We start from the raw sequence: 16,395 nt of genomic DNA, 5'->3' as shown, positions 1-16,395 counted from the left end.
CTGTGATCCCTCTGACACATCGGGGGGCTATGTTCTAGTAAGGTGACATTGCTGCTAATCCCGCAGATTGCTGTAGCTATGGTCTGTTTCTCCACGTGTAATCCACTAAGAAAATCAGGTGAAGTCTGAGAAATTTGTGTGATTTTGGAATTGCGGAGTTGCTCCTTTAGTTAGAAGTAACCCAGAACCCCCCCCCCCCAAATAACTGCAGCTGGATTGGAATGGCATGGTGCCCTACTGGTATGTCGCCCATCACATGGGATTTCAACTTCCAGAATTCAGGGAAAGGTTGTTAAATGTATGATGCTATATACAAAACTGGACTCCTAGTTTCTAGATTTATACATACAAGTGCACTGTACAGAGAGGTGATCATTATGACAGGGAGCATTGTCCTGCTGGAAGTATCCATGCCCGGCAGGGTACACCATTAACATAACAGGATGTACTTGATCTGTTATAACACTCACATACCCTTGGCCATTCAGACGTTGTTCCACAGGAATCAAAGGACCCATATAATGCCAAGAAAACATCCCCCAAACCATAATATTGCCTCCACCAGCTTAAAGTGTTGTGGCAATGCAGTTGGGGTCCATATTTTTGTGCCGTTTTATCCATATTCGTACCCTGCCATCTGCATGGTGTAATTGAAAACGCAATTCATCGGACCACATGACCCTTTTCCAGCCATCTACTGTCCAATCCTTGTGCTCCTCTGTGACCTGGAGAAGTCTGCTCTTTTTCAAGGCAGACAGTAGGGGCTTTCGAACCGGTCGTCTGCTTTCGTAGCATATATGGTGTAATGTGCGGGAACAGTTCATTCAGAGACCTTCGCAGTTGCTCCTTGATTAAGATTCCCTGCAGTTTGATGTACTGTTGCTCTTCTGTTGGACTTGACAACTCTCAGATCGAGCATTCAGTAGCCTGTGACGACCACAAGCCTGACATTGAGAACTGGTTTTCTGCTGGGTAGTCGACTCTCTGTAAACATTAATAACTGCTGTTCTTGAACACTTAACAAGTGCAGCCGTTTTCCTGATACTGGTTCCGACGGTTCGAGCGCCTACAATCATCCCGCATTCAAACTCTGTTAAATCACGTTTTTTGCCCATTTCTTTGTAAGCAGCACAGTGCAATTGATGCTTCGCTTGTCCTGCATTCCCTTTTTTATAGCTATATCTCCCCCTAGTGGCAACAACATGAAGTTATGGGCGATCTGCGTATGTGTCAAGTTGTCATAATAATTTGGGCACTCCGTGTATATTCAAATAGACATTGATATTTTATCCTATATATACACAAGTGAAGCTCAGTTCTTAGGCGCTCGGTATAAGGACATGGATAATTAGCGTAAATCTAAAAGAGAAATACTTCCCTAATGGGGAGTGTTCTTTTTGCCAACGTTTCTTTTCAAGATTTCTTCTCACAAAACGGTTGGTTGATATGTGAATGAAAATAAATATGCACATCGGGTTATATCCTTTCTTTCATTTATATCAATTTCATCAAGGAAAGAAATTTTCTTAGGATATTCTTTGGGTCATATAAATGCGTACCCCACTCGCTATTAAAATCAGATGGGTAATTAGGTACTTGTGTACTAGCACGGCGCCCACGATATTTGGTCGCACACCATATCATTGCATGCCATACACCCGATGCGATGCAATTTAAAATTGTATAAGCTCCCTATACGATGTTTAATTGTATAAGCACCCTAATGTGGGCTTACAATGTTAAATGCACCCCCACGCCACCGGCGGTACGCGTCCTCCGACCTTTTCATACCCCCACTATCCACGTCGGCGTGGAGTTGAGTTTATATAGTGTGGCGAGCGCAGCGAGCCACCGAGCCCGAAGCGTGGCAAGCGGACGCGTATTACTTTACATGTATTCCGTGTCCCCTCGCGGGGCTCGCTGCACTCGCCACGCTTCGTGCTCAGTGGCTCGCTGCACTCGCCACATTATATAAAGTCAACTCCACGCCGACGTGCATAGTGGGGGTATGAAAAGGTCGGAGGACGCGTACCTCCGCCCCTCGCGGGCTCACTGCGCTATCCACACTTCGGGTTCACGTTCATAGTGGGGGTGCATTTAACATTGTAATCCCCCATTAGGGTGCTTATACAATTTTTTGCATCGCATTGTATGCCATATACAATGCTATACAATTTTAACATTTTATGACATGTACCGGTAATTATATCAAAGATTCTGTCTACTGGGTGACGCACATGTACTCTCACGATGTTTCAATGCTGTGCGTCAGCATATAAAGATATATTTTCCTCTGTTATCTTTATAGAAAAAAATGTTTATTCCATAAGCACAGCAAAAACTTAAAAACATCAAGACACTTTTCTGAACCAAAAGAGGAAACAAATGGTGATAATGTGAAGTCTACACCCCCAACTGGTATTCCGGATCCAGAAGGTAGTGGACTAACACATATACACTCACCTGATCCTGCCTGTGGTCCTTACAGCAGAGGCACACTTAGTTCTGAGTCTACATGTTTCGAGACAGGTAGTCTCTTCATCAGGGCTCAGATCATTGTGTGCAGATTCTCCCTTTATACTAAAATCTCCTCCCACTTCTGATTTTCCGAAACCGGAAGTTAAACAATAATTATGTGCGGTGTTAGACATATACATAAAACATTCAATCCACCATTTATACACAATAATATCAGTGTGGTGTGTCTAGCGCTATCCGCACTAGCAGCGCTATTTGCCCGGCTCTCACTCCGGAGTGCTCCGGCCGCGTCTGACGTCACTTCTGGCCATTTCTCCATTATGATGAGCGCGCTTGTATTTACATCCCCTGGAACCGGTATATCCAGTCTATGGTTCCTAGTCTCCTGACTACATTGTCCTTTCATATTAAATAGTTTGGAAATTGTGTAGTATGATGGCGATAGATGGAGTATAAACTTGTAAGGGACGTAAATTCCGGAATTGTTGTCATTAATATCTAAAATATAATGATGGATGTATTAGATAAGGAAATTTGATAAAAACTGTAATCATATAAAACAAAATAAAATACAAGACCAGCAAAGATGTATAAAATGTACCCAATATTGAACATACATATAAAATTGTATCAGATGGTAGGACATCACAAGAACCACTTTAACTCAAAGTCTTGATTAAGACCTAGTGGAATAAGTGTTTTAAATTTGTAAATTAATTTCATTTCATTCTTGGCCAATCTTTTTTCTATATGGCGGTCTCTCCAATCACTTACAACTTTCTGTATTCCTACGAACCGTTTTATTGAGTTTGTGGAACAGCTATGTTTTTCTTTGAAGTGATTGGAAAGGTGATGAGTTGTGAGTCCTTTTTTTATGTTTCGAAGATGTTCTGACACTCAGGTTTTGAGGGGACTTGTGGTCCTCCGTATATAGGAGAGGCCACAGCTGCACTCTACCATATAGATTACATTAAATGTGTCACGTGATAAAATCTCTGATCTTAAAGTTGACTTGATTAATATTTATTTCTGTGGTTTTTGAATTTTCTAAACTTAAATTCCTACCGCCAATGCATGTTCCACACCTGTGGAATCCTTTTGTGCGAATTGAGGACTTTTTGTTTTCAGGTAGGCAACTTTTAACCAAGGTGTTTTTTTTAAATTAGCTGATTTCCTGTAAACAAACTTCGTATGTCCGGGTAAGATGTTCTTCAATACAGGATCGCACTGTAATAGATGCCAATGTTTCCTAAAAGATTTCTCCAAATGTTTATGGCACTGATCGTATTGGATGAAGGTAAATTGTAGTTTTATCTGTGTTGGTCTCTCCTTGCATGATCTCCTCTTTTTTGTTCTCTTTTGGAAGAGAGTTTTTCTGTCCTTTTGATCTATTTCTTCAATTACTTTATTGATTTCAATTTCTTGGTAGCCCTTTTCCATGAATTAATTTTTTAGTTTCAAATATTGTATTTGTAAAATCTCTGGGTCACTGCAATTTCTCTTCAGATGAAGAAATTGGCTTTTAGGCACCCCTTTTAACCAGGGAAGATGATATTGGCTGTCCATGGGAATAAAGGTGTTGACGTCGGTCGGTTTGTGGTAGGTCTTGGTGCGTAACATTCCATTTTGGGTATATATGGTCAAATTAAGAAATTTGACTGCCGCCTTACTGAACTCAAAAGTGAATTTGATGTTGTGATTTTTTTGATTCAGTGTTTCTGCAAATCGACGCAATTCTTGTACTTAACCTTGCCAAACTGGCAGTACATCATCAATATAGCGGTTCCACTTTAGTAGTTTAGTACCCCAAGCTATGTTATTGTAAATGGCATCCTCCTCCCACCTTGACAAACAAATTCGCATAGCTTGGGGAAAATTTTGTCCCCATTGCTGTGCCCCTTAGTTGTAGGAAATACTTCGGTACTTGTGAGTTATCCGGGCTGCCGATTTTGTCCTTAAGTTTGGTTAACTTAAGGACACCCGACCGACGCGATGCCCACGATTTAGCTCCAAATCGGGGGCATCGCGTCGGTCGTGGCCGTTATAAGGGGCCGCGACGCGATGCCCCCGATTTCCCATAGACAGTAATGTTAAAAGACACGATATCGGGGGCATCGCGTCGGTCGTGGCCGTTATAAGGGGCCGCGACGCAATGCCCACGATTTCCCATAGACAGTAATGTTAAAAGACACGATGGACCCGATTTCCCATAGACAGTAATGTTAAAAGACGCGATGGACCCGATTTCCCATAGACAGCAATGTTAAAATAAAATTACAATGTGAAATTGGGCAATATGTTTTTTAAAAAAGTTTCATGGCCCCCCACCACCGTTAACGCCACCCCGCTATTGACGCCAACCCGAAGCGTGGCGAGCGCAGCGAGCCCGCGAGGGGCGGCGGTACGCGTCCTCCGACCTTTTCATGCCCTACTATCCACTAGGGCGTGGAGTGAGAATAGAATAGTGTGGCGAGCGCAGCGAGCCACCGAGCCCGAAGCGTGGCGAGCGGACGCGGACACCTGTGAAGCCCGCAAGGGCACGCGGATACCTGTGAAGGTGTCCGCGTCCCCTCGCGGGGCTCGCTGCGCTCGCCACGCTTCGGGCTCGGTGGCTCGCTGCGCTCGCCACACTATTCTATTCTCACTCCATGCCCTAGTGGATAGTAGGGCATGAAAAGGTCGGAGGACGCGTATCGCCGCTGCGCTCGCCACGCTTCGGGTTGGCGTCAATAGCGGGGTGGCGTTAACGGTGGTGGGGGGCCATGAAACATTTTTTTTAAAAACATATTGGCCAATTTCACATTGTAATTTTATTTTAACATTGCTGTCTATGGGAAATCGGGTCCATCGCGTCTTTTAACATTACTGTCTATGGGAAATCGTGTCGGAAATCGGGTCCATCGTGTCTTTTAACATTACTGTCTATGGGAAATCGTGGGCATCGCGTCGCGGCTCCTTATAACGGCCACGACCGACGCAATGCCCACGATTTCGGGCGCGATGAAAAAATCGGCAGCCCGGATAACTCACAAGTACCAATACTTCCCCTCAAAGTAAAAAAAGTTATTATGTAGAATGAAAGTTATAGATTCAAGTATGACCTCATTTCTGTTGTGTAGTCGGTTTTCTCCAAATAGAAACTCACTGCTTGTATGCCATCCTCATGTGAAATGCAGGTATACAAGGAGGTTACATCTCCTGTGCCTAGCCATTTATGTTCATTCCAAATTTCTTCCTGTAGTAATCGTAAAATATCGCCAGTGTATTTGGTGTATGATCGATTGAGTATTACTATAGGTTGTAAAAATGAATCTATCAATGCTGATAAGTTTGAGGTTAATGAATTTGTTCTGCCGATAATAGTTTTCTTGATTCTTATGCAGTTTAGGTAAGACCTAAACGGTCGGAGTAACGTCATCTTCAATATTGATGAAGTCGAATTCATTCTTCGTGATCCCTTGATTCAAAAGGTGTTTTTCAATCAATTTCTTGAATTCGGTCCGGATTTTATTAGAGCGGTCCTGATTTAGCTTTTTATAGGTTTCTCTGTCTTCTAATTGCAGAGTGATTTCACTTACATAGTCTCCTTTGTTTAGAATCGCTATGTCCCCCCTTTATCACAGGGTTTGATGACAATTTTTCTATCCTTACTAACGGACTCTAGGGCTTCCTTTTCTTTCTTTGCCATATTGTTCTTCCTTTGTGTTTTCTGGTTTCTTTTTTCAATTTTTTTTCTAGATCGTTTATTGAACGTTTCGATGAAATTTCCTTTAATATGTGTTGGATAAAACTTGGATTTCTTCCTTATTTTTGAAATGGTGGTTCTTCCATAGTTGTTTCATCCTTCTGGTTTTCTTTCATGGCGAAAAATTTCTTCAAAGTGAGTTGTCTGGTGATTTTTTGGATGTCCACAAATTTATGGAAGGTGTCAGTAGTTGATGAGGGGGCATATTTCAAACCTTTATTGAGGACTCTTTTTTTTTTTTTTTTCTACATCCGTTAGTGTTTTTTGGCTTAAGTTGAATTTCTGAACATAAATGGCTAGGCACAAGAGATGTAAACTCCTTGTATACCTGCATTTCACATGAGGTTGGCGTACGGCGGCAGTCAACTTTCTTGATTTGACCATATATACCCAAAATGGAATGGTACACTACCACAAACCGACCGACGTAAACACCTTTATTCCCAAGGACAGCCAACATCATCTTCCCTGGTTAAAAGGGGTGCCTAAAAGCCAATTTCTTCATCTGAAGAGAAATTGCAGTGACCCAGAGATTTTACAAATACAATATTTGAAACTAAAAAATGAATTCATGGAAAAGGGATACCAAGAAATTGAAATCAATAAAGTAATTGAAGAAATAGATCAAAATGACAGAAAAACACTCTTCCAAAAGAGAACAAAAGATAAGATCATCCAAGGAGAGACCAACACAGACAAACTACAATTTGCATTCTTCACCAAATACGATCAGTGCCATAAACATTTGGAGAAATCTTTAGGAAACATTGGCATCTATTACAGTGTGATCCTGTATTGAAGAACCTCTTACCCGGACATCAGAAGTTTGTGTACAGGAAATCAGCTAATTTAAAAAACACCTTGGTTAAAATTGCCTACCTGAAAACAAAAAGTCCTCAATTCGCACAAAAGGATTCCACAGGTGTGGAACATGCATTGGCTGTAGGAATGTGAGGTCAGAAAATTCAAAAACGACAGAAATAAATATTAATCAAGTCAACTTTAAGATCAGATACTTTATCACATGTGACACATCTAATGTCATCATCTATATGGTAGGAGTGCAGCTGTGGCCTCTCCTATATAGGGAGGACCACACGTCAGAACATCTTTGAAACATTAAAAAAAGGAGGTACTTGTTTCCTAGCACGGCGCCACCGATTTTAATTGTAGGCATTGGGTCGGAAAAATCAGGTCGACCGACCCGATTTTTCATTGGGGGCCAATTTTAAATGCCCCCCCATTGTAAACGCCACTCCACGATGAACGTCAACCCGAAGCGTGCGAAGCACAGCGGTAAGTGTCCTCTGACCTTTTCATACCCCCACTATCCACGTCGGCGTGGAGTTTATTTTATATAGTGTGGCAAGCCACCAAGCCTGAAGGTATTACGCTCGCTGCGCTCGCCACGCTTTGGGCTCGGTGGCTCGCTGCGCTCGCCACACTATATAAAATCAAATCCATGCCGACGTGGATAGTTGGGGTATGAAAAGGTCGTAGGACGTGTACCGCTGCGCTCGCCATGCTTCGGGTTGGCGTTTATCGTGGGGTGGCGTTAACAATGGGGGGGGCATTTCACATACAAATTACCCATCAGGGTGGGTATACAATGAAAAATCGGGTATGGTGGGCCATTTAACATTGGTTCCTATGTAAAATCGGGTCCATCGCATATTGGTCGCATTGTATGCCATTATAATGGCATACAATGGACCCGATTTTACATAGGAATTTAACATTACATACAATGCTTACAATGTAAAATCGGGTCCGTCGCGTGATGTACCCGATTTTACATTTGTCGGGAAACCTTAAAAAAATCTTAACTTAAGGTATGCAATGGGACCCGATGGGCGCCGTGCTAGTAAACAAGTACCAAAAAGGACTCACAACTCATCACCTTTCCAATCACTTCAAAGAAAAACATAACTGTTCCACAAACTCAATAAAACGGTTCGTAGACATACAGAAAATTGTAAGTGATTGGAGAGACCGCAATATAGAAAAAAGATTGGCCAAGAATGGTCTTGTATTTTATTTTGTTTTATATGATTACAGTTTTTATCAAATTTCCTTATCTAATACATCCATCATTATATTTTAGATATTAATGACAACAATTCCGGAATTTACGTCCCTTACAAGTTTATACTCCATCTATCGCCATCATACTACACGATTTCCAAACTATTTAATATGAAACAACAATGTAGTCAGGAGACTAGGAACCATAGACTGGATATACCGGTTCCAGGGGATGTAAATACAAGCGCGCTCATCATAATGGAGAAATGGCCGGAAGTCACCGGAAGTGACGTCAGACGCGGCCGGAGCACTCCGGAGTGAGAGCAAATAGCGCTGCTAGTGCGGATAGCGCTAGACACACCACACTGATATTATTGTGTATAAATGGTGGATTGAATGTTTTATGTATATGTCTAACGCCGCACACAATTCTTGTTTAACTTCCGGTTTCGTAAAACCAGAAGTGGGAGGAGATTTTAGTATAAAGGGAGAATCTGCACACAATGATCTGAGCCCTGATGAAGAGACTACCTGTCTCAAAACATGTAGACTCAGAACTAAGTGTGCATCTGCTGTAAGGACCACAGGCAGGATCAGGTGAGTGTATATGTGTTAGTCCACTACCTTCTGGATCCGGAATACCAGTTGGGGGTGTAGACTTCACATTATCACCATCTGTTTCCTCTTTTGGTTCAGAAAAGTGTCTTGATGTTTTTAAGTTTTTGCTGTGCTTATGGAATAAACATTTTTTTCTATAAAGATAACAGAGGAAAATATATCTTTATATGCTGACGCACAGCATTGAAACATCGTGAGAGTACATGTGCGTCACCCAGTAGACCGAATCCTTGATATAATTACCGGTACATGTCATAAAATGTTAAAATTGTATAGCATTGTATATGGCATACATACTAAGTGTGCATCTGCTGTAAGGACCACAGGCAGGATCAGGTGAGTGTATGTGTTAGCAGGGCCTGATTATAATGGGGGCACAAGGGGTCAGTGCCCCTGGGCCCCCCTCTAGCTAGGGGCCCCTTGTGGGGTTTTTTTTTTTAGCTAAAGGTTTTGTGCATGGGAGTGGGGTAGTGCTGCAGCTTCACCTATCTGCATATGTGACAATGATTAATGGTGCTGAGCATTGGGAGCCAAGTGTGCAGTGCATTACTGGGAGTTGACTAAGTCCCATGACACAAGGCACCAGAGGGCAGAGGCTGAGATGTTTGTGCTGAGCTCTGATTGGTGGAGCTCATTACATGCTTCTCAGGCCCATGGATAACAGCAGCAGCAGCCTAGTCATGGGAGGGTTTTTAATCAGAGGCAGCACTGGGACTGAGGTTTTCTACAGAGTAAGGTGCAGAGGGACAAACACAGGCTTTTCATGTGGTGTGTGTGTGTGTGTGTGTGTAATATATATATATATATATATATATATATATATGTCTCTCTATATATGTCTCTCTATATATGTCTCTCTATATATGTCTCTCTATATATGTCTCTCTATATATGTCTCTCTATATATGTCTCTCTCTCTCTCTCTCTCTCTCTCTATATATATATATATATATATATATATATATATATATATATATATCTATATATATATCTATATCTATATATATATATATATATATATATATATATATATATATATATATATATATATATATATATATATATATATATACATACGTTGGAAATAATCTGAGTCACTCCAGGGGTCTTTAGATGATAAAGGAAAAATGCTTTATGTAGTAGAAGCAAACATATGCGTAAATGTCGACGTTTCAATACATCAAGTATTATCTTCAAGACCGCATATGGGATATGACCCGCTCAGCGGCGGGGATACAATACAATGAAGCGCTCGGCGGCGCACTGACATATAAATACATATACTCACCAGCTCCTGAAGTCGTCCACGGCCGGGTGCTGCACACGTTCACTCCAAAGCAGAGCGGCGCTTGCTGCTGACGTGCGTACCGGCTACGTTGCTAAGCAACTAGGCTGGACGCCGTCCCCGGCCGTGGCGACACACAGAGCGATTTTGTTGGTTCCCGGCTCGCTCTGTGTGTCGCCACGGCCGGGGACGGCGTCCAGCCTAGTTGCTTATTTACTCTGTGTTTTGACACTGTAATATTCCCCCATGCAGTTTGCGGCCAGTAATGACAAGTGCAAGGGGGCCCCCCTGTCTAAAGTGCCCCGGGCCCCCCGAAGGCTTAATCTGGCACTGTGTGTTAGTCCACTACCTTCTGGATCCGGAATACCAGTTGGGGGTGTAGACTTCACATTATCACCATCTGTTTCCTCTTTTGGTTCAGAAAAGTGTCTTGATGTTTTTAAGTTTTTGCTGTGCTTATGGAATAAACATTTTTTTCTATAAAGATAACAGAGGAAAATATATCTTTATATGCTGACGCACAGCATTGAAACATCGTGAGAGTACATGTGCGTCACCCAGTAGACCGAATCCTTGATATAATTACCGGTACATGTCATAAAATGTTAAAATTGTATAGCATTGTATATGGCATACATACTAAGTGTGCATCTGCTGTAAGGACCACAGGCAGGATCAGGTGAGTGTATGTGTTAGCAGGGCCTGATTATAATGGGGGCACAAGGGGTCAGTGCCCCTGGGCCCCCCTCTAGCTAGGGGCCCCTTGTGGGGTTTTTTTTTTTAGCTAAAGGTTTTGTGCATGGGAGTGGGGTAGTGCTGCAGCTTCACCTATCTGCATATGTGACAATGATTAATGGTGCTGAGCATTGGGAGCCAAGTGTGCAGTGCATTACTGGGAGTTGACTAAGTCCCATGACACAAGGCACCAGAGGGCAGAGGCTGAGATGTTTGTGCTGAGCTCTGATTGGTGGAGCTCATTACATGCTTCTCAGGCCCATGGATAACAGCAGCAGCAGCTTAGTCATGGGAGGGTTTTTAATCAGAGGCAGCACTGGGACTGAGGTTTTCTACAGAGTAAGGTGCAGAGGGACAAACACAGGCTTTTCATGTGGTGTGTGTGTGTGTGTGTGTGTAATATATATATATATATATATATATATATATATGTCTCTCTATATATGTCTCTCTATATATGTCTCTCTATATATGTCTCTCTATATATGTCTCTCTATATATGTCTCTCTCTCTCTCTCTCTCTCTCTCTCTATATATATATATATATATATATATATATATATATATATATATATATATATATATATATATATATCTATATCTATATATATATCTATATCTATATATATATATATATATATATATATATATATATATATATATATATACATACGTTGGAAATAATCTGAGTCACTCCAGGGGTCTTTAGATGATAAAGGAAAAATGCTTTATGTAGTAGAAGCAAACATATGCGTAAATGTCGACGTTTCAATACATCAAGTATTATCTTCAAGACCGCATATGGGATATGACCCGCTCAGCGGCGGGGATACAATACAATGAAGCGCTCGGCGGCGCACTGACATATAAATACATATACTCACCAGCTCCTGAAGTCGTCCACGGCCGGGTGCTGCACACGTTCACTCCAAAGCAGAGCGGCGCTTGCTGCTGACGTGCGTACCGGCTACGTTGCTAAGCAACTAGGCTGGACGCCGTCCCCGGCCGTGGCGACACACAGAGCGATTTTGTTGGTTCCCGGCTCGCTCTGTGTGTCGCCACGGCCGGGGACGGCGTCCAGCCTAGTTGCTTATTTACTCTGTGTTTTGACACTGTAATATTCCCCCATGCAGTTTGCGGCCAGTAATGACAAGTGCAAGGGGGCCCCCCTGTCTAAAGTGCCCCGGGCCCCCCGAAGGCTTAATCTGGCACTGTGTGTTAGTCCACTACCTTCTGGATCCGGAATACCAGTTGGGGGTGTAGACTTCACATTATCACCATCTGTTTCTTCTTTTGGTTCAGAAAAGTGTCTTGATGTTTTTAAGTTTTTGCTGTGCTTATGGAATAAACATTTTTTTCTATAAAGATAACAGAGGAAAAGATATCTTTATATGCTGACGCACAGCATTGAAACATCGTGAGTACGGGTGCGTCACCCAGTAGACCGAAACCTTGATATATTTATCTGATTTTAATAGTGAGTGGGGTACGCATTTTTATGACCCTAAGAAAGTTTATTGGTACTTATGTAATATCTGGACTCCCGGTTTTCTTATGAGACTGTGTCCCCTCGCGGGGCTAGCTGCGCTCGCCACGCTTCGGACACTATATAAAATCAACTCCATGCGCAGTTGGATAGTAGGGGTATGAAAAAATGGGGTGCATTTAACATGGGAGCCCAGATAATACATAAGTACCGGTTTATTTCCTTGATGAAATTGATATAAATGAAAGAAAGGATATAACCCGATGTGCATATTTATTTTCGGTACTTGTTTCCTAGCACGGCCACAATCGTGTGGATCGTGTACCTTTAAGTTAAGGTACACGATCCACACGATGGACCCGATTTCCTTTGAAATCAGGTCCATTTTGCCGGCAAAGGTACAAAATCGGGGGCATCGCGTCAGTCGGGACCATTAACATTGGTCCCGACGCGACCGACGCGATGCCCCCGATTTTGCCATAGGCTTCAATGTTAAAATATTTTTTAACATTGAAATCGTGAGGATCGCGTCGGTCTTGTGCCATTATAATGGCACAAGATGAGATGGACTTGATTAAGTCCATCTCACCTTTAAAAAAATGTGAAAAATGTGAAATGGGCCAATATGACCCATTTCACATTATAGATGTCCCCGTCGTCACCCCACGATAGACGCCAACCCGAAGCGTGGCGAGCCCGCGAGGGGCGGCGGTGCGCGTCCTCCGACATTTTCATTCCCCTACTATCCACGTCGGCGTGGAGTTGAGAATAGAATAGTGTGGCGAGCGCAGCGAGCCACCGAGCCCGAAGCGTGGCGAGCCCCGCGAGGGTACGCGTATAACTTCACAGGTATACGCGTCCCCTCGCGGGGCTCGCTGCGCTCGCCACACTATTCTATTCTCAACTCCACGCCGACGTGGATAGTAGGGGAATGAAAAGGTCGGAGGACGCGCACCGCCGCCCCTCGCGGGCTCGCTGCGCTCGCCACGCTTCGGGTTGGCGTCTATCGTGGGGTGGGGTTTACGTCGTTAAATTTGGGGGTCTAGGGAATATTTTACATTGAATCCAATGTAAAATCGGGTCCCAGGGACCCAATTTACATTTCATTCAATCAAAAAATCGGGTCGGTCGCGTCGATCGCATCGCATGCGATGCGATCGACGTGATTTTTCCGACACGCCCACCCCGATGTAAATTGGTGTGGCCGTGCTAGGAAACAAGTACCTTATTTTCATTCACATATCAACCAACCTTTTTGTGAGAAGAAGAATCCTTGAAAAGAAATGTCGGCAAAAAGAACACTCCCCATTAGGGAAGTATTTCTCTTTTATATTTACGCTAATTATCCATGTCCTTATACCGAGCGCCTAAGAACTGAGCTTCACTTGTGTATGTATATATATATATGGTTATTATTTGTGGAGCCTTTAGGGTAAGACTCCGGAATACTCAGAAGGGCGAAACCATTGTAGCGCTACGCTAACCTTCAAAATGACATTGTTCACCATTGATATTTTATCCATCAGCAGTTGGGATTCTGTGAGGTTCAGCCTAATAATGTAAGAAGTAAGCTTATTCTGTGTATGGTGCCACTAGTGGTCCAGGCACCTCAGAGTGCAGGACATGGACAAGGTGTATAATACTCCGATAAGCAGCAGGGGGCAGCACACACAGGCCAGGTGCTGCTGCTGGCAGTGGGGAGGTGGTGGTAGCCCAGGAACATAACCATGTGCCAGCCACTTATGGAGGTCTGAGGCCTGGACAGAGTAACCCATCTGGTATCTGTGGTCTCAGTACTGCGGCATAACATGAGGGCTGTGCTACTGATATATATAATCTGTCTCAATATGATGTATGTCTCTTATGTGGTGTCCTTTATTTGTTTTAAAACTGAATTGGCCTACAAGATAGATAGGTACCACTGTACACGACCACCCCACGTGGGCTGTCAGAATATCTGATTGCAGAGAAGCTATGGTGAAAGTCCTAACCCAAATTTCCTTTACTTTCAGGCCTCCAATGATGTGTACCTAGGAAGATGCTGGAAGGAGCATTCCAGTGCAAGATCTGCTTTTCTTTATGTGTTTTCTGCCATCACCTCGTTTTCCTAGGTTACTTCTGTTCATTTATTCTTCTTTCCATGCTGCTCTTTCCTTCTGGTACACCCCTACTTACATCTTCCCACCTTTCTGTGTCCCCTTCCTACTTCTAGCCCTCCCACCATCCTTCCCACCTCTGGCCCTCCTGCCATTCTCGCCTTCCCACCGCTTGCCCTCCAGCCATGCTCCCTTCCAACTGCTGGCCCTCCTGCCATGCTCCCTTCCAACCGCTGGCCCTCCCGCCATGCACCCTTCCCACCGCTGGCCCTCCCGTCATGCACCCTTCCCACCGCTGGCCCTCCCGTCATGCACCCTTCCCACCGCTAGCCCTCCCGCCATGCACCCTTCCCACCTCTATCACTCCCTCCATGCTCTCCCACCACTGGCCCTCCTGCCATTCTCGCCTTCCCACCACTGGCCCTCCTGCCATGCTCCCCCTCCCGCCATGCTCCCCCTCCCGCCATGCTCCCCCTCCCGCCATGCTCCCCCTCCCGCCATGCTCCCCCTCCCGCCATGCTCTCCCTCCCGCCATGCTATCGCACCATCCTTCCCACCTCTTGTTCTTGCCTACCCGTTTCTTGTTCCCCTGTGCTCTGATTCCCATGTGCACTGATAGCAGCCTGGTCGGATCATCTTCCATTGTGTGTTGCTTTCCTTAAGCCTGGACACCGCCTATGGCAGTCAGAGATGAGGATGGATGTACTTTGTCTGTTGCTGACAGATGAAGATGCTAGTCTCCACTGACACCATCTGGCTGACATGAACATTTTGTATATAGTCGCTAACTAGCAATTGGAACCATCATTTGCAAATGTGTCAGAGAAGAAGTCCAGTCATAAGGTGTATGTGATAGGAGACCATGGGTGATATATATTTGTGTATTCAGCTTTCTTACCCATGGAACATATGCGGTATTGGCTTGTGCACTGATGTACAATTAGAGTGTGTGTTTGTATATACTGAGATACGTGGTGAGGTCTCAGAGGAACAATAGTCAGCCCGACTCTTCCCATCTACGTGGTGAGGTCTCAGAGGAACAATAGTCAGCCCGACTCTTCCCATCACAGCTGTTGGCATTACATCGTAACCTGACTCTTGTGATTAATGAGATAATGGTGAGGGAATGGATAGAGGCCCAGTAATTCCCTTTCATGTTCAGGATATGGGAGTTTATTATGTGAAGTGTTTCTTGTACTTTATACAATGTGTTGGTTGCAGATTGTGTTTTTAGAAGTTTTTTTTATGCAAATTGTAATTTTCTTCAGATTAATAAAGATTCTTTAAAAAGAGCTTGTGTCGGCAACTTCTGTCATCACCTTGACACGGACCGATTTAATCAGTATTTGGCCCAAGTGAAAAATAAAGGACAATGGCTTATCCTGAAGAGGAGAGTTCGGACATCAAACCATTCATTATCTGGCACCCCAGGGCTCTTCCTTTCCTCTGCCGCCCCCAGGGCTCTTCCTTTCCTCTGCCGCCCCCAGGGCTCTTCCTTTCCTCTGCCGCCCCCAGGGCTCTTCCTTTCCTCTGCCGCCCCCAGGGCTCTTCCTTTCCTCTATAGCCCAGCCAGTTATTAGTTAGCTATGTCTTTAAGAGGCAGGCTCCTCCCCTGCTGCATCCCAGAAACGTCAGTTTTGTTTTAGGTGCCCACCGGAGTACAGAGGCTGACAGTAGCTGCTTGTCAGCTCTCTGTGAGCTGGGGAGAAACACTGCTGCGCGCTGACCTCTCTTCAAAAAGAGGGGTCTCCTGGACCCTGGGGGACCTTAAATCTGCTCTCTGCTAGAGAGGGGTCATGGATGGTGTAACCCCGTTATGGCACCGCCATTTTCAAAGGGCTTACTAGTGCACTCAATTTTGAGATCGAGAACAAGCTGGTTACAGGAGCCCTGTGGAGGTGGAGACACTGGGAGGCAGAGGACTTGG

The 16,395-nt window shown here is 44.0% G+C and overlaps 1 protein-coding gene across 3 annotated transcripts in view; it reads left to right on the top strand.

Moving 5' to 3' along the window:
- MAF1 (MAF1 negative regulator of RNA polymerase III) overlaps positions 1 to 15,760 on the top strand; it is a 97,826-nt gene extending 82,066 nt beyond the window's left edge. For all 3 annotated transcript variants that reach the window (XM_083145058.1, XM_083145057.1, XM_083145059.1), the window contains one exon: positions 14,385 to 15,760. In XM_083145058.1, the coding sequence (XP_083001184.1) occupies positions 14,385 to 14,406 (22 nt within the window). In that variant the 3' untranslated portion in view covers positions 14,407 to 15,760. The remainder of the gene's footprint in view (positions 1 to 14,384) is intronic.
- Positions 15,761 to 16,395: the final 635 nt, after the last annotated feature.

Source organism: Crinia signifera, chromosome 5 (assembly GCF_055691185.1).
Source record: "Crinia signifera chromosome 5, ASM5569118v1, whole genome shotgun sequence".
Taxonomy (NCBI): Eukaryota; Metazoa; Chordata; class Amphibia; order Anura; family Myobatrachidae; genus Crinia; species Crinia signifera.
The sequence above is the reverse complement of the archived record's forward strand: the minus strand, read 5'-3'. Positions and strand labels throughout refer to the sequence as shown.